General features: G+C 36.4%; 1 protein-coding gene across 2 annotated transcripts in view; it reads right to left on the bottom strand.

Annotated features, from left to right (window-relative positions):
* Positions 1–25,447, bottom strand: part of LOC306885739 (angiopoietin-1-like) — a 55,722-nt gene that overhangs the window by 9,639 nt on the left and 20,636 nt on the right. For both annotated transcript variants that reach the window (XR_013785571.1, XM_079442479.1), the window contains exons 2-7: positions 22,352–22,507; positions 21,823–21,944; positions 19,581–19,822; positions 12,824–12,951; positions 11,930–12,031; positions 8,412–8,578 (exon numbers count right to left, since the gene is read on the bottom strand). Coding sequence is in view for 1 of the 2 variants with exons in the window: in XM_079442479.1 (XP_079298605.1) it covers positions 8,412–8,578; positions 11,930–12,031; positions 12,824–12,951; positions 19,581–19,822; positions 21,823–21,944; positions 22,352–22,507 (917 nt within the window). In the remaining variant the exon portion in view is untranslated. The remainder of the gene's footprint in view (positions 1–8,411; positions 8,579–11,929; positions 12,032–12,823; positions 12,952–19,580; positions 19,823–21,822; positions 21,945–22,351; positions 22,508–25,447) is intronic.

Consider the following 25,447-nt stretch of genomic DNA (forward strand, 5'->3'; position numbering starts at 1 on the left):
GGATATGTTTTTCTTAGTTGAAATCATTCTCCAAAACCTAAACTATTATTATGCAACACAAACTAAAAGAAGGCAGGAAGCAAATACACAGTCCTTTGACAGTACAGCAGCAGAAAAACAAAAACCTGAGTACTATAAGTCACACGTGCCATAGGGGTCCATGCATCAAAGCCTCTTGCCAAAGACTGAAATAAAAAGCCTTATATATCGCTTCCTCTCTGCGGATGTGGGACATGTCAAAACCCATCTTAGTGTAGTGTGATAAGCGTGAGGCCCACTCCTGAGAGGAACCCATGGTTAGCTCCTGCCGTGCGCCTTTAATCTGTCACATCCCATCTGAAACATGCAACGATCCTGCAGAAGTAATATTTCTTTAATTTGGTAATGTTGCTGTGGGATTTAAACTGTCTCTGGAAACATGAAATATACAGCACCTTAAAGATACTGTAATGACAGTTGCTGTGACCTTTTGCTGGCCCAAAACAGCTTAACATTTCATTTTCATCTAGGAGGTGAAACTGATAATTCACGGTTACACATTTTTGACCTCATCTGGATATAACATTGAGCATATAATGTACAAAAACTGGCTGTCAATAAAGGAGACCTTTTAAATTTGTCTGTGCGCCCTTTTGCTGACAGCACTTTGGAAGAACCTTGTGACATTGATAGTATACACTTTTAATGCTTCAGCAGAGAGTTCACAGCCTGCAGCGTGTGTGTGCCAAGACCTCCATACAAAATTCACACCAGACACAGCTGAAGAGATCTTTGCAAAATCTGTGGATTTAAAACTTGGCTGGACCAAAGATATTAAATCAAGATAATTTCATCTGCTTTCAAAAACAAACATATACTGTAGCACCAATTAAGTCTTTCCAGGACCTGAAAAGCAGGCATATCTTGCAGTTTGACGTCACTTGTGTCTGCTCCATATACTCAGTCACTCTTGGTACTGGATTGGAACATTAGTAACATCTCAGGTACAGTATACATGCTTTACTGAAGCCACAAGGGACTATTTTAAAGATCATGTGACCCTGGATCACAAAACCAGTCATAAGGGTCAATTTTTTGAAATTGAGATTTATACATCATCTGGGGCTGGTTGCATAAACTGTTTAGACTAGTTTTAAAAAGTTAGTCATCTTCAAGTCTGGTCATAACCTTTTAAATTCAGTTATGAAAAGGTAGATCGGTCTTATTTGTATTGGAAAAGTAAGACCGATTACTCATTGGCAACTGCTAGTTGGTCAAACGACCTCTTTGGATAGTCTGATAAAAAGACTGTTCTCTTGTCACGTTAACAGACTGATAAGCTCTTCTTGCACTACACATATATCTGCACAGTTTTGTTTTATTTAACTGGTTTGCACTATTCTGATCTATTCTGCCATGTGCCTTATGCCACTTTATCTCTCGCTTTCTTTATTTTTCTTCAATGTCCTCATTTGTATATCTGTGTAGTTGTATGTACATGTTTAAACTGTATTTATATGTATTTGAACGTCTACTGTCGGTGTTTAATGTTAACTGTATGCACCAAGAGTCTGAGAGTAACGCAACTTCAATTCTCTGTATGTATGTGCCGTATGTGGAAGAATTGACAATAAAGCAGACTTGACTTGACTAGTTCTTAAGACAGTCTTAGCATGGTTGCTAAGTTTATGCAACTGGCCCCTGAAAGCTGAATAAACAAGCTTTCCACTGATGTATGGTTTGTTAGGATAGGACAATATTTGGCTGAGATAAAACTATTTGACTATCTGGAATCTGAGGGTGCAAAAAATAAATAAATAAATAAATAAAAATATTGAGAAAATCACCTTTAAAGTTGTCCAAATTAAGTTCTTAGAAATGCATATTATTAATCAAAAATTAAGTTTTGATCCGTTTACTACGGTGGCCGAGAGAGCTCAACGCACTGCAACTTCAGAAAACACATGCAAACAGAAAAAGCACCTGCAAATCAAGAAAACATCATCAGTTTGACAGCAGGGGTCCGTTCTTCGTACATCGGTAACTCAGTTAGCTGGATTTGATTGTTGACGATTTGGCATGATCTTGGATTGTTTGGTTCTTCAATGCTCATCCCGGAGTTGCTGTCATAGCAACGGGTCGGTAAGCTTAAACCTGCTCGGGAGCAGGCTTATTTCATGTAAACAGGATTAGATCGCGGCTTTATAAGCGGCAGTGATACGGGAAGTCTGTTGCACTTGCAGCCATGTCTTGCCCATTTTTACGAGAGCAACCTGTTGCGGAAGGTGCGAGGATAATTCGCAGAGCTTTTAGAATTAATCACATTTTGCGACACAGACAAGATCCATTAGCACAGCGCGATAGTGTACTTTTTGAAAGATATCGTTTTTCACGTGAGGGTGTCATTTACATAATTAATTTGTTAGAACCTTATATTAAAAATTTGACTCGTCGGAGTCGGGCTTTAACCACAGCACAAACTGTGTGCATGGTTGAGATTCCTTGCGAGTGGCACTTTCCTGTACACTATTGGGGATGCGGAGAACTTGGCCAAAAGTGCTGTCTGTCGTGCCATTCGTAAAGTTTACCTGGTGCTCAAGCAGTTTTTAGGTGTTTTTGTAGTCTTTCCAAGCCACTTAAGACCATGTAGTTAATTATTACCATTTTGTAGAATACTCTTGTATTTCACCTTTACTTGTTCCCAATTTCTAGTGGGTCCTGTGATGGCTCTAATATGAAAGATTAAAGTATGAAAATGTTTAATGTACATATACTGTAATAACTGATTGAAAACATCTAACACAATCACTACTTACACATTTAATTTGTCTGCAACTTTTTGCCAGCCCTCTCTCCTGGCTTTTGCAGCCTTTGAGGTGTTCCCTGTCGTTTTTATTAAATTTTGGAACTCCCCATAGCCCTCCATCAAGAGTTCTTGTTCTGCCGCTGAGAAAAAGTGGGCGTGCTCTTTGGCCATTTTGGGCAACCAATAACAGCGTTGCTGATCAGTGTTTCTACTATCGATACATATCCCCTTTTAAACCAGCGCATGAACGCGCAATGATCTCTGATAACTCAATCCAGCCATACTAATCATCAACAACAGTTGCGTTCGAAGAACCTAATTAGCCAGATAATGAGTAGCTGGATCATATCATCTCGGATGTGTCTTTTGATCTCGGATGTAATAAGCGACGTACGAAGAACGGACCCCAGGGGCCTGTTCCATAAAAGACGCTAAGAAAAGCGGGGCTTAAAGCCCAAAACCTGACTTGAAATAACTTAACAAATCAATCGGGACTAAAGCGGTTTCATAAAGGACAATTCAAGTTAACGCAATCTGACTAATTCGATCCAGGTTTAATGAGTCAGGATAATGTGATGAACACGCTTATTCTGAAGCAGCCCTTAATGTCGATCATGGATCAATTCGATCCACCTTAGCAAACAGCGAATATTTGTGCTGTTTAACGCATTTTAAACATTGTGTTTTCCTCAGTGCATAACTGATACGTCACAGGTATATTTTTCCTCTGTAGATGTCAGAAAGTCATGCAAATATATCCATTTAGCTGTCAGGAGTGGGCGAGGCTTACGCGAGTGAACGATCGCTGAGGCGCGCATGCGCGCTACACAGACGGAGCAGGATAGAATAATAGTGCAAGAATTCTGAATAAAATAGACATTTTGCTAAAAATATTTGTTGTTGGACATTAAATGTGACACATAGAATTTTAATCCTACATTTAAGTGTATTTTTATGATAGCAGTAACTGTTAATCAAAACTAATACAGCAATAGCTCAAATGAGTTAAATGTGTGTTCCTCTTATCAGTTAAAATGTACTCTGATTTCTATTATTTATTTAAATTTTTAATTCAGTGATTTTCTCTTTTGATTGTGTTTTTATGCTTTTATTTTCTCTTTTGATTGTGTTTTTATGCAGAATGCCCACACAAACACACACTCATGCAAAAAAGAGCATCATGGTCATTAGCATGTTCTGTTCTAGATGCTGGTTCCCAGCATGGGATGCTGGAGTGCTAGTTTCCCCACCAAACTTTTAAAATACTGTAGGTTAACCAGCTCCATGTGAAACTGCTGGCACAAATCAGCCTAGACTGAGCTGATTTAAGCAGATCTTCTCAGCAGGGATATACACACTCCACTCAATCAATATACAAAGCAGCCATGTAAACACAGGCGGAGTCTGGGTGTCTGTCGGTGCTGTGGGCATTGGCGCTGGGTCAGTGGCATTCAGCCCAGGAATATGAACAAGACTGACCCCCCGGCATGACCCCATCCCAATGGGAAAACAAGGTTGCGGCAGCACTGTCAGGACCCTTCAGAGACTCCCAGATACTAACCCCTATCCTCCATAACTTTACTTGTGTAGGTTCACCTTAGAAACAAAACACTGAGCTTTCCCCAATTCCAGCTCACATAACACTCATACAATGTGTTATACAAAAAACGGCTGCTGTAAAACTTCCACATTATGAAAAATATATATATAATTCATTCTGAATTATTGCTAGTTATAATTTTTTCAACTCTTCCTTACATGGCTTATTAAAATAGCCAAATAAAATGCTTCTGCTCGGCTGGAGATTGGCAATGTAATTTACAGTCACACTCAATATTGTGATGTAGAGCACTGTACAGGTGCCAAGCTAACTTTAGCACAGCATTGATTTTTTTAAGCAATTACGCTCAAGATCCATTTAGCTGATTGTTACACTCCCTGAAATTAAGGAGCTTCAGAATTCATAAGTTGTGTAAACATGACTGTAATAAGAGCTGGTGTTTATCAGCAGCATCTGCAACAGCGCTCTCAAAATTGTCAAGAAATTTTATACATGACATAAATGGTGTAATGGGTATTTTTCTTCATGTCAGTTTTCTTTCCTCTTTGCCCTTCTTCATTCTTCTTTCTCAGGTTATGCTGTTTTAAAATACCTAATTTTCTGTATTACAGAAAATATGATATTAAAAGGATGGAGAAAATTACATAAGTGAAGGACAATATATATAGCACTTATACACAAAGATGCAGCAGTCTGACAGTTTAAACCATTTCACATACATATATATATATATATATATATATATATATATATATATATATATATATATATATATATATATATATATATATATATATATATATGTGTGTGTGTGTGTATATATAAATATTGCCAGATCCACCGCAGTTGATATGCCCTTCCATTGTGGCCGATGTAAACCAATTATTGTAAAACCCCTAGTAAATCAAATGCTGTCCATTGTTCAGCAGTCAACAACCAGCCTATTCAGTGCTCCTGAAACAAGTTGAAGTTTCCATTGCATAAGCCTAAAAAGTTTGCATAGGGCAGAGCTGTGGTCAGTTAGAACCACCGAGGCATATAACATTACTTTGTGATAGCAGTAGATAACTATACTTGAGCTTGCCAAAAGAATGCACAAGGTTAATTTTTCCATGCCAAAGTCTGATTTTCATCTTGTTTTAGTGTTTACACTAGAGTATATCTCAGTCTACACTTGATTTTTTTTCTGAAATATTCTTGACTTAAATCCATGTTGTAGCACAAAGGTTAAAAATACGCACACACAAGAAACACCAACCTGAAAAAAATATCACAAAATATTTTCTGATTATTTGGATTTTGATATATATAGCCTACACACACACACACACACATGCTGGTTTTTGTGGTTTATGGGGACTCTCCATAGGCGTGATGGTTTTTATACTGAACAAACTGTGTGTGCTATTGCCCTACACCAACCCTACACCTAAACTTAACCCTCACAGGAGACTTTGTGCATTTTTAGATTTTCAAAAAAACACTATTTAGTATGTTTTTTAAGCCTTTTGAATTACGGGGACATAGGCAGTGTCCTCATAAACCACCTTCATATTGTAATACCTTTGCCATACCCATGTCATTATACAAATTTGTGTCCTCATAAACCACATAAACATGCACACACACACACACACACACACACACACACACACACACGTGTATGTATATGTATACGTTCTAGTATATACACTCATGCAAAAAGTATTTCTGAAAGTAGTATCTTATGCTCACTAAGGCTGAATTTATTTGATCAGAAATACAGTAATATTGTGAAACATTATTACAATTTTAAATGTTTAATATAGTTTAAATTGTGATAAAAAATTAAATAGAATTTCTTTACTGTTACTTTTGATTAATTTTAAGCATCATTGCTGAATAAAAGTAATATACTTTCTTTCAAAAAAGAATGCAATTAAACATAATTACACCAAACTTTTCATCGGTTGTGTGCATATACTATATAAAGAATATTATCAGAATAACATAAAGTTACTTTGACTAAAGATTAAAATAACATTAGAGATTTACTATTCAAATTATTAAAGTGTCAAAACTAATATGCATTTGTAATATTGCTGTCTAATAATGCTGAGTGATTTGTTGGATCACACTTCTCACGCCCCTCATATACCCAAAATTATTGCCTCAGACTTTTGCAGAAACTTGGTTATGTCAAGAAAAAAAGGAGATGGTCATTATTTGAAATTTATTGTTCTGGCATGGTATACATTCAGCCAAGTGCTATTTGCTCACTTCAACCTTTACCCTATATGTAGTTTGGAAATCATTAGTATTGAAAAAAATTTAATAAGCTTGACAGTTAGTCCTTTTTATGATTTAGGTTATGGGATTATGCTCCATTATTTCTGTGTGCAATTACTGCTGTTCTAAAACCAACTCTTTTGTAAACTAGCTTTAAATTTAAGCAAATGCAAGTGGCTGGCAGTCAGACAAATGTTTCCTGACTGGAAAGTCTCCACCTTGGTTCTGACAAATAGAAATGCTTATGCATCGTAATATGATAAGTTCTAAATTATCCATTGTAGATTCATGCACATGCTTTTGGAATTTTAAAGTGCTTTTATGTGCCATAGGCTATATGTGTGTGTGTATATATATACAGTATGTGTGCATGTATTAAGCACAACTGAATTCTGAAATGCTGGTGTTATCGCCATACTTCTTAATGGGATATTTCATCCAAAAATCATCCTCATCTTCCTCATGTCATTCCAGAACTGTATGATTTTCTTTCTTTTGTGGAACACACAGGTGTAGAAAGACATGAGGGTGAATAAATGATGACAGAAATTTTGTTTTTGGGTGAGCTATGCCTAATAACCTACCTTTCCTATAGACTACAGCTAACTGAACCAGCACTAGAGAGCAACTATACTGGAACAGCATAAGACTTCTAAAAACAGACTGTAAACATTTAGCTGATGCTGCTAGGATTTAAAAAGCAAGACCTATCTGCATGCTACTCTGCTTTTTATATACACAAACTAAAAAGGTTGTCTGGTCGGAATCTGAAGGTCTAATCTGAATTGCCAGAAGTGGCAACCTCTTGCACACTTTGTGTTGGGCCAAAGAAAGAGTTTGTTTCAGCCAGTATTCTCAAGAGGCAGTGTGTGATTACCATAGCATAACAGTTTGAGAGAACAAATCTATTTTTAGAGATGAGAATGCTGATTAGATTCCTGAAACTCTTTACCAGCACAGGCCACTATGGGCCAGCCAAGAGTGCAGGACACCACGGACCACAGCCAAGATCCAAATATTTTCAAGCTGAGAGCTCCTAAGTGTTTACCTGACAGTGCATGAGATACAAGTGCAATGAACAAAAACTGTGTTTGACTTTTAAAAAAAAAAAATTGTATTTTAAAATAAGAAATCTAAGCGGTTAACAGGGCTAAAAATGGGGAAGCGTTTCGCGTGACAAGCCTAATTCAACCCCAGATGGAATTAAAACAAATAGCTTGATTCCTCCCCATAGCTTCACCCATGAAAAGCATTTAAAGATCCCAGAGAGAGTAAAACTATGAATGAACGCAGGAACTTATCATCAGGCTTTAAGAATAACAACACTTTCATCTTACCCATGATGTTCTCACAAACTAAAGCATTTTGTTTCTTTATTTCTTTTACTATTTATTTATTTATGAAGGATTATGTGACACTAAAGACTGGAGTAATGGCTGCTGAAAATTCAGCTTCATCATCACAGGAATAAATTGTACTTTAAAATATATTGAAATACAAATCAGCTATTTTAAATTGTAATAATATTTCACAATGCTATTTTTTGCGTATTTTCAATCAAGTAAATGCAGCCTTTGTAAGCATAAAAGGCTTCTTCAAAAAACGTTTAGAAATCGTACCGAACCCAAACGTCAGAACGGTTCAGTATATAAAAACCCAAAACCTAAATATATAAACCCTTATAATTTTTTGAACTGTTTGAATCAGTGATTAATGAGCTGTTGAGCAATATATTTTTCCAGCCTATTGCATTAAAAAAATAATGAGCAGCATTCACTTAAAAAAAGCAGAAAGTACCTGTAATTGAGTTTTTCACTGTTGATGTGGAAACTGTCATACTGAGAGAAGGCCTGGTGTCCGTCCCAGTCGGTCAGCTCCACACGGAGGGCATACTGCTTCTGATTGGTCAGAATGTGCACAAACTCATTTCCCAGCCAGTGTTCGGCCGACACACTCCCAAAGCCCTAGAAAAGAGGGTGGACTTCGGGTCAGTTTAAGTATCGACTTGGGTCACGGGAGGCCTTGGATAAAGCAGTGGGAAAGAAAATCCTGTCCAAGATATTCCAAGCCTAATAGATTCAACACAGGGACGGAATTCCACAATTCATCATTTTCTTAAGATAATAATTACAGATTCTCATAAAATTTTGACACATGAAAGTTATCAATAACCACTGGTCCGTTTCTGAGCCTAAATGTTTAACGGCTGTATCAGATCTGGAAAGACTGAGAAAACACACTACATTATGACATGACATTTACAGCACTAATATATGATTTTTTCTGTAATGCCAATGAGAAATACAGAACTGTGTATATAGTATCTGATTAAACGTGTAGTGCATGACATGACTTAGATGAGAAGCAGTATGTTGTCTCGTGTCATTTCTATGGACACAAATACACATGACCAAAAAAATTTTAATAAAATCATTTAACAGTCATGTTTTTGCTTCCAAAAGTTATTTTGGACGTGTTTCCATCTGTAATGGATCCATTCAGCTCTAAACAGCTGCAGAAAGGCTTCTGAAACATGTCATAATGCAGTGCAGGTGCTAGCGACAGTAATAATTACAGTACAGCGTAACATAACTATATCCAAGTACGAATACAAATCTTTAATGAGCAACATCTGTAATTAGTGTACCTTTCCCTGCATTCCTCCCTGCTTCTAGCAAATGAGAAAGTGCTGGATGGATTTTAACATATACGCATACCATCATGTATTTTTTTAACACTTTAACACTGCATGGTACAAATTATATGTAAATAAGAAATGTATATAATTACAAAAGAAGTCTAAGTAAATGAATAACATTGACACAGTGGAAAATGGTGTTAAACCTTTTCCTTGAATTAAAATAAAATTTCTTTATTTCTTGAATCAACGGATGTATTTGTGTACTTGAAACTAAAATTCTGAACTGAAAAGTTATTCGATGCTTTTCATAAAAGCATTAAAATACTCTTCTTTCCAAAAAGACTTTCTCACTGCTACAATTTCAAAGGTCATATTATTGGATGAGAAACAAGTAATGTTGGCATACGGCTATACTGTATCACATGGTTAAATAATTAAACCACGCCTATATGAGTTTATATGCTACCAAAATGAACCGTGCTACAGGCGAAACGATGATGATATCACTCATATTGCCTTACTGAAACCTTCTTCTCACTTATTAATTGCTGGCTCATGGGAGCAGGTGATTGATGAGCAAGGGTAACAGTGCAGTAAACACGAGTATTTCGTTTAGCCTGCAGCACTCCTGTGAGGGTAAAGAGGCTCTGTCCTCCAAAAAATCCTTGTAATGTGCCTGAAACCTGATGGCTGTTTTTCCATAACCTGTATCTGTTTATGATGTCCAGGGGTGCTTGTTCTATTCTGATTGGGTATCCCCTTGGAAGCCTGACCTTTGTGCATGGGATCGTCCCCGAGAACCTTTCTCGCCATGAAACCACATCATTCCTTATGTGAGTAATGTAGAGGGAAAACGAAGATCCATTGTTACTTTATACCCTAAAACAGGGAGTTCTCTTGGGTGTGTGGTTTTCTATACAACACAGCATCAGTGTCTCAACAACTCACTCAGTTGCTATGTATCATTCCAGTAATAGCCATTCAAAGTGGCCTGTCCAAAACCCTTTCTCTTGTAGAGAGGAATGGAGAAAAGTCAGATTAACACTGCCAAAACCTAGGAACAATTGTTTCCATAGTCTAAATATCTGATTCCATTCTGATGAAGAGTTTCTCCCATCTTCCTTTGGGAAACTGATTGGGAAAAGAGAAATAAAAACCTTGATGGTGCTGATAGTGACTGGCTGGAGCGGATACTCAAATGAAGAGAGGTGGAGTTATTCCAATATTTCATTTGATCCAAACCAGAAATTTGTTTTAGCGAGAAGTGCACAAACTCTTTCATGAGAGTCAGTGCCGATTTTATGTCCCTAAACCACAAACAGTTCCAGGTCAAAGCCATATATTTTTTTAAAACATAGCTGTCATTCATTATCATCACATTGAATATTAAAAAATAGGCATGCCATTATTCAGGTGTTTGAGATCCAGTCAGTCAACATATGTTATTTTGAGGGCAAGTGAATTTATATTTTAGCAGCCTCTTTTATTTAAATTAGCTTCAGAAATTTCGCTATTCTTAACACAACGCACTCCAACACAGACAAATGTTTTGAACTTTTTGTCCTAGATTTGATTTTCGGAATAGGCGTTTTTGATCTTTGCCGTTTCTGGCAAGCCCAATGCTGCGTTAGTTCTCAGTCTGGATCTCTTCAACAGTTATGCTTCCATCCAAGTTGTGAATTTAATTTACGCTATGTTTGCTAGCAATCAGTGGAAGATGCCTCATGGCTGGACGTGATGGTATGTCAGAAAGTTCTGGGAGGTAATAGCACAGCCCATTATTTTTATTACAGACTTTGGCTCGAGCATTTCAGAATGACCAGAGCAGAGTTGCTATTATTAAACAAAACTATTCAAAATCAGTTTTGTTCATTTAAATAAAGCTGCACAAAATGGAATATTTGATGATTAACTTAAACTTAAAAGATTTGAAATGGGTGAAATAAGTTGAAATACAAAAATGACTAAAACTACAACTGAAATAAATTAAAGAAATACAAATAAAATGTCAAAAGAACTAAAACTAAAATTAAAATAAATATGAAAAATATAAAGATAAAAGCTATTTTAATGCTATTTAATATAATGCTGGACCAGATCAACATTTCTTCTCTGACAGAATGATTTAGTCACATAACTTGTCTTTTTATTGAGAAAAAACAACAACAAAAAAACTATATATATAGAAAACCTCGATTATAACCATATCAAAAAATTAAAATATTGGTTGTATGGTATGTTGTATGTATTTTTTTTTTTTTTGCATCTTGGTGTTTCCCTGTACTTTTAAATGCAATATCTCAATATCTCACGTATCACGAAAGTTACATTTCAGCCTGTTGCAGCAACAACAAAGCCAGCACTGATGTCCCAGTTTTCCTATGACTTTTGCATTTTATACTGTTTATTTTTTTCCAATAAAGAATAACACTGACTACATACAAACTATCATTCCTAAGCACAGGGAGAATCCCATTATCTCATTTGACTCATCTGTTTCCTACTATATGGGGTGTCATGGTTATCCTTCACTCTTTTGAGTCTAAATCAAAAACAGATGAATAGAGAAGATATATCACCCATATGCGTTGCTTAAATGAGAAAGGTTAAGATCATGTCAACTGTTACAGAGCGAGTGAAACAGAGGTTAATGGAAAGGAATATGGCTATGTACCATTTTATATTCTTTCCATGTTCTCTGGAAGTCCACGGTACCATCTTCACGTCTTTGGATTACGGTCCAGCCTCCGCCCGCAGACTCCATGTTACAGTACACCTGTTTGGAGACAGACATGCACATCACACACATAGAAATATACAAGGACGGAAATACCACAAGCCATTTATCTTGACCTTATAGATCTGTATATCCTTATTAAAACAACAGATACCCCCATTAGCTTAGTGACTTCTCCAAACAGTGATTAGCGGAGAGGTCAAGTAGCAGGCCTGAGATCAAAGCTGTGGCGCTCAGGGACACCTGGCTGTAATCTAGCACAGTGGGTAGAAAGCCGTGGCGTCACCTCACACACACCCAGCTGAACACACAGACCAACCTGGCTGTAATTAATCCAGTATCGGTGGCTGCAGCAACACCAAAACCAGATTGCAGAGACAGATGTGTACATTAACAAATGCAGCCTTTTTCACTCACATTCAGACTGTAAAAGGTTAAAAAAACGTGCACTTCTACCTCATCTGACCCTTAAAAATGACTTTTAGTTAGTGTCCACATAATAGTCAGTTTGATTCAATCATATTAAATAGTATTCTTACTAGAAGAAAATAAGTACAAATCAACTAGTCAGATCAATATGCAATGGAATATCACATCACATCAAAATAAACGAAACAAAACAAAGATTTTTTAACTGTTTGTGATCTTCTGCAAAATTTTGTGGTCTTCTTGATATTATGCTGTTTTGTCTTTTCTGTGCCAAAAACTATTTTCACAGTAGAGGCCACTTTATGACCACTGTAAAATCTCATTCCTGAAAGCTGTGCCATTATGATTACCTCTTGATATTATATTATTCCAGCATAGCTGATCTGAAAACAGAATTCCTACCTTTCTAGTCTCTTGTGGGCTAATGTTGATAGTGTAAAGTCCATTTTTCTGGAATCCTGCATGGTAGAGGTCGGCACAGTCCCGGAACTTCCTCTCCTCGTCAGCTTGCTTTGTGCTGTTTGGCACCACTAAATACACAAAGAAAACCATGTTAGAAAAAGCAAAAACAAAGAAATAATAAATGGAGCTGTTTATATTGGTACACGTACATCAGAAAACGTCTGTGGATCTGCTCCGATGCATTGAACAAATAAAACAATTTCCACTCACTCTCTCGCTCAGCATGACCGAGCCTCATATTTGGCCAAACAGAACATGTCAACACTGTGACTTCCATTTCAACAAGGCAGGAATACTGTAGACAAACAGCCTAATGATATTTTAACAAACTTCAAATATTGGCAGGTGACAGCTATTTGTCGAGACCCACTGAGCTGTGCGACTGTTTAATCCTAAAAAATTTACATCAACCTCCTTGAATTTAATAAAAGAGGGTTTAAGGTGGAATTTTCTGGAGCTGAACCAGAAGCAGCTCCTAAAAAGGAATCCTGTACGTATATATGTATAGAAGAGGATTATTTATAAACGCATAATTATGATTGACAATGAGTATACCGTATTTATTTCTTTAGCTTCTGTCAGCAGGCCTACATGGAGGGATGTGTATAAAGCTGTCCACGCTTAATATCTGTTTCATGTTACAAACCCATTCAAACAGTTCAAAATATGTAAGCATAGCAGAAAATGACACTGCTGTACAATATCAGAACTAATAATGTTGAAAAATATTGCACGCTGTGGAATAAATCACATCCTGAGTTAATGGAATAAATAATATACAGCAGAGTCACGGCAAATTCTAAATATTGTATCGGTTTTCATGCAGGATTTCAAATCTGGTTAGAATTATTTTGAAATTACAAAGGACAGCAAGGACTTCCAAGTTCGCTTGCATTATCAACATGATCTTCCAGTGACTGACATATTTCTAAGTGTGACAGTCTTTTAATCAAAGTGCTGATCTCCGGCTCTCAGAGAGGAGTGGCTCGGCTCTGACAGACCTCTGCAAGCCAACAGCTGCGTCTCTTTCCATCTGCAGACAATTACGCCGCCAATATTTTGAAACCAAGCAAGAGTCTGCGGACAAAATACTACAAGCTATAAATTTCAAGTTCCTGTTATAACAAGTGGTTTATATTTACCCACCATGTCCTAGTTATATAGATTGAAATTCCTTCCGATTCCCCTCTACTTTTTTTTCTTTCATTGCTAAAGACCGCATCTCAGTTTTCACACTATTGTTGTTTCTGTTGGGACTACTTAAGTAGAGGAGATGTCACTGCTAAGAGAGACGTGTCAGGGGTGTACAGGCAGAACTTTGATCCCTGTCACGGGACGGAGGGCTTGGGCAGGCAACCCTTCATTCAGGGATATTTTTCCTGCCGCTTCGGTAAAAGATTGAGTGTCAGCGACAAGGATCTCCCGCTGTGACAGGTTGACAGAGGGGAACTTTGCACTGCGGCATCTAACACAACAAAACCCCAGCTGTGTCAGACAACGGCAATTTACCGCTTATAGCCAGGAGCTGAAAATGGCAGGACTAGAGAGCAGAGTGACAGACAAGTTCAACCCAAGCAAAGACAAAACACAACATTAATGAAAGAAAATAAAGCCTAATTCTTATTACTGTATATATAAATAAATATAATGAAAAATGTATCAACAAATAAATACATATTATGTTAAAAAATAAAACAAAAAAAGCCTAATGCTCATAATTGCACATTTAAATAAATATATATGGGGAAATGTAATACAATATGTTCTATGAACAATAGAGCATGGTGCTTGCAATGCCAAGGTCATTGATTGAATTTCCAGGAAAGGCAAGAACTAAAATCTACATTATAAAACGGATAGTTCCAGTCCTTGATTCTGATTGGTTGAGCCGCGTTTGAAGCTGTTGTAGATTACTCTACAAACATACACCTTTGTTTCTGCGTCTGTGTTGCTTGGAAACAACTTTGTTGCAACCACAACCGTTTCTGAGGAACTACATTGTTTGGCGGAAGAATAATGTTTTATTAATATCATTACATTTTATTTGCTTTGCTTTATTTAGTGAAACCTTACTATGTAAGGCTACGTACAGTATGTACTACCAGTGGGTTTTAGGCACTCCACTCCACACTGAGCCTTACAATGCCCCTTAACTGTTATAAATTCACTGTAAACCACGGCTTCTTGGGGCTTATTGCTTTAATAAAATGTGCACCCTGAATGTAATGTAAGTCACTGTGGATAAAAAATAATAATAATAATAATGCATATTATGCAAATTTTTGCACATTCAAATAAAAAATGATTATAATTAATTCAAGTTATTGTAGAGAGTAACGAAATATTTAAAAATGCTTAGGGTTTCTCTTATGTTGAATTTGGAGTTACGTCCTAACTAATGGCACGAACTACACTGTGATTTTTGCAAAACATGGACATCTAACCACGTCTGAACGCCCAGGAACAGCTTTAAATGTAAATCTTAGCTAAACTATAGTAAATTTAGCTATTAAACAGCTTGTGTCCTGGCTCATAAAATTATAATCACATTTACATTTGAATTCTTGGTGGTTCAGTTGGGACTTATGTTTGGAACAAGTTGATGTGAAAAGAACATCCAAGTAGAGTGATTTTATGAATCAGGATTCTCCACACGCTTGCAGGCACAAAATAAAGTTTAAAATAAGCAAGAACTCAAAATCCCAGTGCGGTGCACTGGCGAAATGAAAACTCAAACTACTGCACTGTATCTTTATATAAACAATTGAGATGATAAAGTCTGATTCTTTCAATTGGACTGAGAGACTGTGAGAATGATGACCACCAGCTGAGCGAACAGAACTGCTATAATGAGTATTTTTTAAAAACATTTCCTAAGCCATAAACCATCTTAATCATAATGTGTGCCTAAACCCAAAAATCATATTCTGACATATTACCTTTTTTTACTGTATATTTTCATGAGTCATAGCCCGTCCCTAGAGACAGAAAATAATATTTTGCTCTTCTAATCATACAAAATGATTGATGCCAGTGAGTTAATAATAATTAGCAAATAGGGATTTATTACTGCCATCCAAAGGGGAGAACGGTTTATCTAAAAATAATGATGCAAAAGTTGTGATTATTATATTTTTCATAATAACCTTAATACTGCTTCAAATAACATCAAATAATATTTTCACAAATAACAGCTTTGCATTTATGAACTCACTGTAATTAAAAATGCCGTACAATGTTTTGAAACCATCACATCTTTTCTTTTGACGCACATGGTGAAGCAGTTAACTTGCAATGAAGTTCAAATATTTAGGTACATGAAGGTCAAGCACATTAAACAAGGCAATATTCATGTTTGAATGAGAAAAGCAGGATGATAAACAGTCCTTTCTCTCATTTTTTCCCAAAAAAGGGAGTTTAGAGCTATACTAGAACATTGTTTTGCAAGTTTAGTTGAGTCATGATTTCAGACAGGCAATCCAAGAGACCTTCGGTGCCTTCCTTGCCACCTATTTGGACGGGCCGTCCCACAGGAGTCATTAAGTTTGACGAATTCAGTCAGAGGTCAAGAAAATGACCTCTACAGCACACTGGAGCTGGACAATGCAACAAAGAGCTATTTAAAATCTCCATTTATCATAATTTGTTTGGTAATGTGCACAATTATGCTTGCTTGTTAAAATCACCAAGAAATCATGTTATGGGTCCAATCTTACCATTACGCCAAATCACAGTGAACCTAAACAGTATTTTATACGCTCAATTGACCCACTAAATGAACCCAATTGTGAAGTTTTATTTGGGTTTCAAGTCCAGGCACAGATCAAAACCAAGCTGGAATCAAAAAATGGTCTCATTTAGTGTGATTGGCTGATGTACAGATTGGAACGTCTAAATCCAAGAAGCTGCAGGGTGTTCCAATATGGGCTGATATTCTTTCCTGTGTGTGTTCTCTTACAGGGGTACTTGAATATTTACTGTCAGATCATGAAAATAAATAAGCATTTATTTTAGAATATAAATTTGCATGTGTGGGACATGGGATTGCTCCCAGTTCAACTACATGTTCAACAAACAATTCAACTAGAAAAGAGCAGTAGATGTCAACCATAGTTACACAAACAAAACTTTGGGGTCGGTAAGATTTTTTTTTTTTAATAATAAAAAAGAAATGCTATTTTTATTCAGCAAGGATTAATACAATTAAAAGAATGAATTTGATCAATAGTGACAGTAAAGACATTTACAATGTTACAAAAGATTTGTACTTCAAATAAATACTGTTTTTTTCCTAGTCAAAAAGAAAAAAAATATATATAACATTAAGCAACACATCTGTTCTCAACAAAATAATAGGAAATCTTTCCTCAGCAGCAAATCAACACATTAGAATGATTTCTGAAGGCTCATGTGATACTAAAGACTAAAAATTCAGCTTTTACATCACAGGAATAAATTACACTTTAAAATATATTAAAATAGAAAAGACTTATTTAAAATTGTAATAATATTTCACAATATTACTGTTTTTACTGTACATTTGATCAATGTTCTAAACTCATATGACTCATAAGTTCTTCAATGGAACACTAAAGAATAAGTGTAGAAGAACGCCTGAACTCTTCATATTCCAAGTCTTTTATCTCAATATGATAGCTTTGTGTGTGAAACACTGATATTTAACAAATTATTCACTGAAAATCTTGTCTTGCCTGTGGTCACCATTCACTACCAATGTATGGGAAAAATAAGCTTGCATGAATACAATCTTATAAATAACTACTTTTGTATTCCAAAGAACCAGCATGGCTTCATGAGAAAGACCCTGTTTGTTTACCGGTATTTTTGCTAGTAAACAGCATAGCTTTAATAAACAAAACTGTCTGTTTTTTTGCAATGTGAAATAAAACCACTGTTATTTTAAGGGCCACTCAAAACTCAAAAGAAAATAGAAAGTAGAGTTGCTTTTGGTGACCTCACAGCAAGACGGAAGCTCAGGAGCTTGAGTCGACTCCATGACCTGTGCAGTCCCATCTCAGACATTCAAGGTATATTTTCTGTGACCACAGAGACATGGGGCAGACGTCGAATAGACATGGGGCCAAGAGGGCACACTTGGGTTGCAGCGGGGGGAAACGAGGGTAATGAGTTCACTACACTGACTCCTGCTGGTAGAGGCAACCACAAGGTTTAGCAGGAAATCGCCAATCCCAGATCACTGTGCAGGGGCTACATTAGGCCTGGCCTGTAACTCAATCAGGGGCTGTTTGACATTTCAGTCAACTGTTCACCACAGGCAGTGTGTTGAAGCGTGATAAGCCGCATCCGTTGAGGTTCACAGCACTGTCGGGCTAAACGTGACGTTTAACAAGAAAACAACGCATTTCACACCTACCAGGAAGAGGCTTTTCTCATTGATAACATACTGAATAACAGGCTATTTTTTTTATCTAAAAATGGCCTTTTCTGCCTGCTACATTTCTAGTTTTCTATCACTTCCTGTTTGACATTTGCTTTAGGAATGTCACGCACCATTTTTTTAGGGGGCTGGGGGATGCCAGTGGTGGTCCTGGCCTGCTTGGTGATTCAGGTGAGTTAATATATACAGTGGTGGCCAAAATGATTTGAACATTAGTATTTTCACCAGCTAAAAATAGTTTTAAGTCAGTTATTTCTATATTTTGCTGTAGTGTGTCAGTAGAAAATATCAGTTTACATTTCCAAACATTCATTTTAAAATTAATTGTAATAATCCAGAAAGATTTTTGTTTGCACAAGGAGTCTGACAACAGCCAGTGCTCCACATGGAGATCCAATCTCATCATCATCCAGTCTGTCTGGAATGACATGAAGAAACAGAGCAAACTGAGACTAGATCCAGAAGAACTGTAGCAACATCTCCAAGATGCTTCAAGAGACCTACCTGCAAAGTTACCTGAAAAACTCTGCGCAAGTGCACCTAGGGAAAAAGCTGCTTTAAACGCAAAGGATGGCCACACCAAATGTTGATTTAATTTAGTTAATAGAAGTTAATTGATGAAGAAAATATATTTATGACATTATTACTGATCCTCATTTTATAGCATTTTCACAAAAGTGCCTAAAACCTTTTAACTGGGCTGTTGCTTTGCAGGTAGGTTTCTTGGAGATGTTGCCACAATTCTTCTGGATTTAGTCGGTCTCGGTTTGTTCTGTTTCTTCATTTCATTCAAGACAGACCGGATGATGATCAGATCAGATCTCTGTGTGGAGCACTGGCTGTTGTCAGACAAAAATCTAATCTAATCTAATCTAACTGACACACTACAGCAAAAGATAGAAATAACTGACTTAAAACCACTTTTTAGCTGGTGAAAATACTAGTGTTCTAATAATTTTGGCCACCATTGTTACCGGAAAAACTAAAAACTAAGCTTGAAAAGGGACATAGAAAAAGACAAAGAAAAAGAAAGAAAGAAAGAAAGAAAGAAAGAAAGAAAGAAAGAAAGAAAGAAAGAAAGAAAAAGAATTTATCCTGAGAATATCCTGATATATGTACATAAATAAAAAGTAGTATTTATGAATTTATGTATACCCGGGACATACTCTCAAACTAATAAATGAATACATAAATAAATAAATACAAATATTATATGGGGTATATGCAAGTCCACAGCTAGGAAATTATTTCCATGAAAAAAATTAGATCTGTACTTACATGCTGTGCCTCCATCCTTGGCGCAGAGGCTGAGCAGGTTGCGTACGGTATCCATCAGGTCCTGCTGTTGTCTCTGCAGGGCGGTGCTGTTACCGGTCGCTCGACTCAGCTGAGCCTCCAGCTCCCGGATCACTGAGCTCTGCCTGCTCACCAGTGCCTGTAGACTGCTCTTCTCCTCCCGCAGGGCCTCCAACTCCTCTCTGTGCCTGTCCTCCATCTCCTGCATTTTTTCCTCCAGAAAACTGAGGAAAAGTGAGGGAAAGCCATAGTAGAGAAAACAAGGAAAGGATGATTAAAAGTAAAAATTATGGGAAATGTAACAATCTAAGGCAAGTTCATGCAAGTATGGGTCAAATTGGACCACATACTCATAAATTTGGGTCACAGTATGTTGTAATAAAATGTATGCCATGATATCATAGATTCAGACAAAATATTATTGTTACAGCAATCATTGTAACTACTATAAAAGCCTTAAATGAATATGGGATCTCCTTCAAAGTCAAGTCATTTTTATGTATTTTTTTAAGACTATTGTGGCCAGTTTTTGGCAGAAACTGGTTTCCATGGTAAATCTTAGTCAAGGTTTACAGAAAACAGCATCAAAGTGTCATATCAGTGATAGTTTTATTCAAACTTTATATTTTTTATTGCATGTTTCTACATGATACAATAACTTTTTCTACATATCTACAATTTTACTGTTTTTATTAAAATGGTTTACTTCAAATGTTCCATGAAACAATAACCTTTGTTTTAAGGTCCTTGCACACTGAGTCCGAAATTTTCGTACGCGTTTTTTTTTTTTTTCATATTCGTCATCCTTTCCTATATCAAAATGCTTGTTACGGATCTAAAAACGCAGACAATCAAACCTGATTCTAATTTTTTTTAATGACAGATGAAACTTTAGGAGGCATCCTAAACAAAGATATATCATATTGCATGTTTTGCACATGTGGCTCACAGGTAAACAAACTGTCTTTTATTTGCCGTGGGCCAAAAAAGTTAGGAATCCCTGGCTTCATCAAGGTTTGACTTTGATGATACTGTATTTATGTTTCAGTATTCAAAGGCAGAAGAAATGAAGGCCGCTTCATTACAGCTGTAATAAATACTGATATGAATATAGCCAATCTCCATAATTTACACAGCATACAAACAAACACAGTTCATCTTATAGCTTTGGGTATTAGTGCACGTCTAAAATGGATCCAAGCCTTAAATCTGCACTGTAAATCTTGGAAACCTGATGCACGCTGGGTTAGATTCACCATCTTATTAAAGTAAAATTCAATCCACATAAAGAACTTTAAAAGGAATGCAAAATTAATTTTAGATTGAAAGAGGAGAAAGTCAAAAGTCAATCTATATTATAGGATGAGTACTTACATTAACTCTGGTAACAAAAACTCTAGACATAAATGCATTTTTTTTTTTTATGGAGGGATATGAATGCTCATGTCCTTTCAACAACAGCTGGGCTCACTGATAACTGGGAATTAAACCCTTGTTTTGACAGTAACAGACATGTCCCACCAGAACAATCAATACATAGAAAATTGGAAAGTGTTTCAAAAGCTTTGCATTGCAAAATTCGTCTTCACAGAGGACAACGTTTAATGATGGGTCAGGGGACATCACTCATGTCTTGGCAGGTTCTGTTGCACTGCACCGTATGGGACCGAGCTAATGTCTGAAAGCTTGCGTTGTCAAGCATTGAAAATCATTTTGTGCAATGATGTGTATTGTGGTTCTGGCATGAGAATTAGTATTTTCTAAAATTACAAGCGAGTGAGATTTGAACATCTGTATTGGCAGATTAAACAGCAGCACAGTGAGACGGCTTAAGCGGGGTCACTACTGTAGCTCTGAAATGTTTTTTGTGGCTCAGTTTATTGTTTCTTGTGTGCAGTGTTAGGGAGTTACAAATGAAATGCAGCAATGCTACTAACTTAACTATATTCATCAATAGCATAACAGTAGTAAAAACGGGAATAAAAGTTCACCTATTTGAGTTCTTGTGCAGTATTTTAATTACGATTGTATCACCCAATTATGATATTACTGGATAATTATACACTTTAAATGACATTTATGGAAGTCTTTTTTTTAATACATTTAAACATATTTTGTTCAACGCCTTTATAGCCTATATATATATATACACATATACACTTTTATATATTTAAATTTTGTATATTTGTGTGTGTGAGGACTTGTGTTGGAGTGGGAGGTTTACCCATTCTTGTCATGGATCTTGTTGATTTCATTTATCTGTATCATAAGTTGTTTCTCCAGCTTGTTGGTGGATAGTGAATTCTCCAGCAGTTGAATTTCCAACCTTGATGTCTGATTTAAAACCTAAAAACAATAACATTCCAATAAAAATACAGTAATCCTTCCGCAAAAGCACAGACCTTAAAATCATTTAGTAAGTTAATACTAACTGAGCGGTACCTCGGGAGAAGTCATAAACAGGACTGCTATACCGCAGTAGCATACGGTAGCACTTAGGAACAGTTATTCTCAGCCTCAACCTTTATTTGACAAATCAGCAAAACACAACTGTGCTGTATCCCTCTGTGTCTCATTGAAGCACAAAAGTCAGAAAAAGATTCAGCAACAAAAATATTAGCATGATACTTAAAAAGAGACCATATTCAGCACTAGTGTTTTTCTTGGCTGTATTTGAGGCATATTAAAGGGATACACAGAAAAAAACATTGTTCGCTTAATGGAGCGTGAAATGGATCCTGGGAGGAACATACCTGTGTCTCGACATCGGTTAGCTTGCGCGTCTGCTCAGCTGTTTGGGAGAGAAGACTGGTGCCCATCTCTAACATGGCCGCCGTGTGGTTGTGTACGGCACTCTGTTGTAACTGCACTATTTCTGTCTTCATATCGTCTTTGATGTAGCTCTCAATCTGTGGTGACAAGCAAAAAGACCATTTTAGAAAACATACATGAAAATTTGGACATTTAACCCATGTCTATGAATGTCTTGAGAGAAATATGTTCTAAGAACACTTTGCTAACATTCCCAGTAAGTTAAAAAAAAGTTAATTCTGAACGAAGTTCCCTGAATGCTCAGAATGTCCAGTTTTTTCGTGGTTATACGAACGTTAAGTCAACATTCCATATCATCATTTGGCAAACATTGAAATGTTACTATTGAATGTTCTCTGAACATTCTTAAACAGTACAGCAGTAACAATTGACAAACATTACTTCCATGACCGATGTCCTAAAATTTTAACATTTAAACATTTAAAAAAACATTTAAAAAAAAACTTTGAACGAAAATTCTATCAAAATTATTGGAAGAATATTTGTTCATAACTTTGAGAAAACCTGGCCTAACTAACTTTCTGATAATATACCCTGTTAGCGGTGTTTGTATTATTTAACAAAATAATCAATTTGGCATTTATTGTAAAGAAATTTATCCCAAAGCTGTTTGGACCTCGCTCTTCCATCATTTCATATTTTATTTTGGTGCATCAATCTATTAAATTACTTAGTATAGAACTCACAAAATAGTCTTCTTTATAGCGTTTATAATACATTTTGAAATTTAATTTGGGTAGTAGATGATGGTTTAAAACTGTTTAATTGTATAATTGTGATAAGTGATCCTATGTAATTCATGTTCTAGTTATGGGTATATTATGACTATTATTATGTATATTATGACTGAATTACTCAACAAACTGTAGAAGGTTTTTATCCCATTGGCGATTCATGTAAAATAAACGCTGTAAAGAAGACTATGCGGAGTGCGGATCATGGTCCTATACAAATAAATTTATTACAAATCAAAGTTTTTCACTGTCAGATTTAAAATTTAATAAAAAGGATCAAGCTCAGATCACCTCTGAAGCCTCACATAATCGACACTCCAGTGGCTGTAAAATCCATTCAGAGGTAAAACACACTTAACTTGACAACTCCAACAGTCCTAAAGACACTTTAACACCCAGAGCACATGGAGAGTTTGACAAACGTTTTAAGAGGCCAATAAAACGAAAGGAGACACCATTTCAGCACAAGGACACAGGGGTAATCAAACCCATCACAGTTATGACTTCCTTTAAAAAAAGAAACAGTAACTCTTTAAAGAAAGGATATTTCCATGTTGGCACCATTTTAAAGGAATTTCTTATCTAAGCCTCTTCATGATGACCTGGAGCGGCTCAGTTTTAAACAAAATTAAACAGAGCAGTAACACAAACTCTCGAAGAGTCAGTCTTAAAGGTAGGTGGAAGCAGATGTAGATCGTTTGTTCAGAGAGGAAGAGATGTAGATATCTAGCTGCAGGAGACGCTTTGGTTTATCATGAAGGCTTTCATTCTAATCTTCTAGCTGGAGAGATGACAAGACCAGAACAAGCTTCAGGAACACAAAGACTACTTCTGTTGATTAAACCTCAAGAGATGACTACTGACACTGAGGTCGTTAGAAATGATTAGAAATTACATATGTGCTCCTTACTTACCATCAGTTTCCAAACCTCGCGCTTCAGCTGAAATCCATCACTACTTCAATTGTTCAATTGTGTATTTTTATAAAAAACATTTACATTTAACAAGGTCTTTGTTAATGTCATTGATATTCAGTATATCAACAAAATCTAAAATATTATTTGCATTTTATCGGTCATCACATTACAATTATCTGCTTATTATCAAAAAAAAAAAAATTATGTCAGTTCATCCCTATGCAGAACTGTACTGTATGCTTCACTCTTAAACTTGTGCAAGCTGTGAGGTGCAACTGGTTCATATGTACATCAGGACACGTCACCAAGTGAAATCTATACACCCTGATGTGTGATGGAAAATATCTGGCTGCGAGACACTTCAGCAAATCGACAGTGACAACAAAGTCGCTCACTCCATTTTTTACACAATTCCACCGGGCTGCGTTGCTTCACTTATTACAACATGAATGATCCCTAGTGAATCCATTGAAGAGAGCAGACCTACAGGGAGCCAAATTTTAACAGGACTCCATGAATTGTCAGACCCCTTGTCCTGTTCAATTGCAGTCCAAGGACCTGATTGTCACCATGCTGTGGTTATATGGGTTTCAATGGCATTTCAATGAACAGTTTTAACATATGTATTGCTGCTTTAGTCTTTCCATCAAGTTTGCTTCGTTCTACAGTTAAAATCAAGGAGTGCTATTCAGTAACAAAGAGACAAATTCAGCATGCACTATAACACTATAACGAATCACTTGGCACAGCAAAGCAGGCTGTTTAGAAAATGGAAGTTGTGGTTGAATAAGAGAAATCGGCTGTAATTTCAAAGTTTGGAGCACTCCAGCTTATGACTTTATCCAGAGATGAAAAAAAGTTGGGATTGAGATGTGAAGCCACTGTGATATAGATGTTAGAATATGAAAAACAAGAAAGGAGAAACCAAACGAAAGGGTGTGGAAAGCTATCTCTTCACTTGCCAAAATAAAAAATGACATCCATACACCAAACAGCTGGGAACACAAAATTCAACCTGTTACTGCTTTAGCCACTACCAACCTGTCATGTAGAATTAAGATTGCAAACTAATATTCCTTTCTGGCAGTGATTGTAAAGCCAATGCCGTTGTTCCGATTACTTCAGTACATACTAAGTGATTGTGAAGCAAGTTATACAGATACAAGTGTCTCTTTACAATAAACGGTCAAGGCTTGATGGAATTGATTGGAAGGAATACAAAAGACCTATAACACTGCAGGCATTAGACACGTTTTTAGCTGCAATTCGATCAGTAGTTTTGCCGAGACATTTGAACTATGTCTCTAAAATGACATTAAGCTTCGCAATCTGGGTCTGTGTCTTCCATTAAGCTCTCTCTATGGAT

This window comes from Barbus barbus (genome assembly GCF_936440315.1).
Source record: "Barbus barbus genome assembly, chromosome: 19".
NCBI lineage: Eukaryota > Metazoa > Chordata > Actinopteri > Cypriniformes > Cyprinidae > Barbus > Barbus barbus.